The sequence below is a fragment of the Temnothorax curvispinosus genome, unplaced genomic scaffold (assembly GCF_003070985.1).
Source record: "Temnothorax curvispinosus isolate PA1 unplaced genomic scaffold, ASM307098v1 QBEX01005984.1, whole genome shotgun sequence".
NCBI classification, from domain to species: domain Eukaryota; kingdom Metazoa; phylum Arthropoda; class Insecta; order Hymenoptera; family Formicidae; genus Temnothorax; species Temnothorax curvispinosus.
The window spans coordinates 7788-11288 of record NW_020215764.1 but is presented as its reverse complement, the minus strand read 5'-3'; the positions used below and the strand labels follow the sequence as shown (position 1 = coordinate 11288).

The 3501-nt window shown below is 61.8% G+C and overlaps 1 protein-coding gene across 2 annotated transcripts in view; it reads right to left on the bottom strand.

Moving 5' to 3' along the window:
• The window catches only part of LOC112455283 (LIM domain-binding protein 2), an 85732-nt gene extending 82796 nt beyond the window's left edge, over positions 1–2936 (bottom strand). For both annotated transcript variants that reach the window (XM_025017089.1, XM_025017090.1), the window contains exon 1: positions 132–2936. In XM_025017089.1, the coding sequence (XP_024872857.1) occupies positions 132–1012 (881 nt within the window). In that variant the 5' untranslated portion in view covers positions 1013–2936. The remainder of the gene's footprint in view (positions 1–131) is intronic.
• Between the last annotated feature and the right edge of the window lie 565 nt (positions 2937–3501).

Genomic DNA, 3501 nt, shown 5'->3' with positions numbered 1-3501 from the left:
AAACTTCCGGGCGACAATCGACAGAGTCGATGGTCGCAATTCTTTTTTCCCTTCCCGCCCTATTACCACCTCCGCTTCCGTAAGATGTCAAACGTATCAAACGTATCGCATTGGCCCTCTCGCGAATTTACCTGTTGTAGTAGTGCGACGGAAAAGGCTGGCAGTTGAAGAACGGGTCGTTGTGCAAATGCGGTTGTCCAGGTACCCCTGGTCCCTGCGGATGCGCGTGCGGGCCCATCGGGCCGCTGGGTCCGGGGCCGCACATACCGGGCGCGCCTTGGGGCTGCATACCGGCCGGCCCCATCATGCCGGCCGGGCCCATCGGATGGGGCGCCGCTGGATGATGCGGCGAGCCGACCATGTGGGGCCCCGGGTGATGGGGATGGGGCGAGGGTCCGCCGCCCCCCATGTGCGGGTGAGGCGTGTGGGGCGAACCGCTCATCATACCGTGGGGCGGCATCGGATGGGGACTCGGCGATGCGCCGTTGAGATGGGGCGCCGCGCTAACCCCGCCGTGCGGGGTCGGCGGCCCGCCGTGCGTCGGCGTCGTCGCCGGCTGCGGCGGCGGCAGACTCGGCGGTCCGCCCGGGCCCGTGCCCGCGAGTGGCGGCAGTGGGCCGTTCGCCATGTTGTTGAGCTGCGTGAGCGATGCCGCCGCCGACGCCATCGCCTGCAGAGGATTCGTGGCGCCGCTCGCCGTGTTGATGCCTAGGTGGTGATTGCTGTTGGCGATGTTGTTGATGGGGTTGCCGCCGCCGAGCGAGTTGTGGCTATTGCTGCCGCTGTGGTTAATGCTGTTGGGGTTGACGTTGCTGTTGCTGTTAGTGGCGACGCCGCCGCCAAGGGATTGCAAGGACGGCGGCAGCGGTGGCGAGCCGGCGGGGGGCGCTGCCGGGCCCCCGAGGCACCGGCCCGACGGACCGGGGGCGGTTACGCTGCTGGGAGCTACCGGCACGCCGGCGTGGAGTGGGATTCCACCTGGAGGGCGCTGTGCCACGCTCACCGCCGGCATCACTCCCCCCTCCACGGCGCTCTTCACCCTCTCCTCGAACACCCGCTGGGATTTGGACTAGAGAACGAAGCGTGTTCCTTCTTCTCTCTCTCTCTCTCTCTCTCTCTCTTTCTCCTTTCGCCTCTTCACTTTCTCCTTTCCTACCACGTTCCTTTTTCCCGCTTTCGTACAATATCTCACTCTTCTTTCTCCGTCACTGTTTTTCCCGCTCTTTTTCCTTCCAAATTTTCCGGTCTTGCCCGAGTTTGGATGACAAGTTTAAAGCACAACTTTCCTCAAACATGTGCAGCAACCACCACCACCTCGAGTGTTTTGTATCCTCCAAATATACGTCACTACGAATTTTTTTCAGTCTTGAGATCGCCTTGAAATCGATTACATCTTCGAAACTCCCGTTCCTCAAAATACCGACACGACGTTGCTTGATTCCTCTGTCACGATCACTGCGAAGGGACGTTACGTATCACTGCACATCGTAGGAGTATCCTTCCCCGGCGTAAACGAAGGGGGAGTCACGCGTTACCCCGAGGTGCACATCGGACGGAAGGTATCGTGGCGGACTTATGTTTACACGTTAACGCAATCACCCTCACTATATCGCTGAACTCGTGGATGATCCCGGAGAACCTCCCCCCCACAGTTTACGCGAACAAAATCTTTCACATTATTTTCTCACGTGTGAAGAAACGGCCTCTGTTCTCGTCTCAAAAAAGGAGCAGCGAATCTCCCTTTCCTCTTCTCGCGCGCCCCTCGTGTTTCCCGGTCACTTCGACGCGAGTACTCACTCCTCGCGGATCCTCCCGGGCCCGCTTTTACTCGACGAATACACACGCGCGGGCATGCGTGCGTGCGTGCGTGCGTGCGCGCGCTCGCTCGCGAGAGTACACCTCCGTTCTGTTTATACGTCGGGGGCGCCTGAATATATAGCGGGCGAGAGAGTACACTCCGATCGCGTGTTCCGAAACGCGCGGTTACGACATGCTCGGCACGCAATCACCCGGTCACGATAAGAGGGGGAGAGAGTTAATGCCACTGGCCAACGACGACGCGTCCGCTGCGGCACGTGGCCGTCACGTCGTCGTGTCGGTCGGTGTCGCGACGCGCAGCAGCAACAACAGCAGCAACACCAGCATCAGCAGCATCAGCAGCAGCACCTACGTTGCGGATCAGCGCCGCTCGCCGCCAGCCGGCCATCCTCGCGCGCCCGAGAGAGAGATCACCCTCCTCCCTCCTACCCGCTTACTACCGCCGCCTCCTCCTCCTCCTCCACCTCCCCCCCGGCACCTACACGCGGCACGCCGCTACCCAACACACCGCGCCGGCTGCTGCTCCCGCGGGATGATCCCTCGCATCCCTTCTCCCTTCCTACCCCGGCCCCCCTCAGTCGCCACTCGGCGACCCGAAAACCAAACCGGCGCGAGCACGCCGCTGCTCCCCGACCGACCGCGTCACGCGTCCCGGCATTCTCTTCGCGTTCGCGCCTCGGCGACACGAAAAACTCTCTCTTTCTCTCTTTCTCTTTCTCTCCGGGCGGACACACCGGCTAACGACGGTCACACACTTTCGTGATTTACCTTCAAGTCGTACGCGCCGGTTTTCCAACTCGTTGACTCGCTCTGATTCAGGCCGACTCTCTTTACTCTTTTGTTTACCTCGACGTATACACACGGCTCCGAATTGTCGCGCGCGCGCGCGAGACTCTCTCTCTCGATTCACCAAAACCACTCGTCTAATGTCGCGACGATTTCATTCACGGGGAACGCGCTCGGCGTACACTCCCGGCGTAAACACTTGCAAACGTATTCCAACGCGATACGACGGGGACAAAGGAGGATAGAACGACGAGAGCGCGTTGCCGCCGCGCGTTGCGCGTTACCACGACGACGTACGGCACGCGAGCGGCAGAGAACGTAGGATACCAAACTCCACGAAGGCGCTCGCGTTACTGAGGAGCGGCGGGCGCGACGCGCGACGGCGCAGCGGTCGGCTCTCTTCGGCTGCTGCCGAGTGCCGAGGACGCTGCGCGCCGAGCGGTGTGGCGGGGAGCGACGCCAGAGGGGAGGGGGAGCGAGCGACGCGCGCGGTAGAGCGACGAGAGCGAGTGGGGAGAGAGAGGGGTGGAAGATCGTGGGACCGCCGTCGTTCGGGTGGTAGATCGGAACACGAAGGTAGAGGGGGGGAGAGGGGGACAGAGAGAGAGAGATGCCGGGCGGCGAGGAAACCTCATGCACACGATGTTGCCCGCGAGAATGAAGAAGGTGGTGTGGAGAGGGGTGCCACGTGAGCGCCCGACGCCCGGCGTCCACGGCAAAACGGCGGACACGGTCCCAACCTCACGTGTGTCGTGTGCCCGGCGAGAGAAACCCCTTTCTCCGAGAGGATTTCGGAAACTCGAGAGCGACCGGCGCAAGCTGCTTCGTCCACTTGCGGAGCGGAGCGGAGTTTGATAAGGCTGATATGAAATTTCGGAGTAGGAAATATCTAGGAAA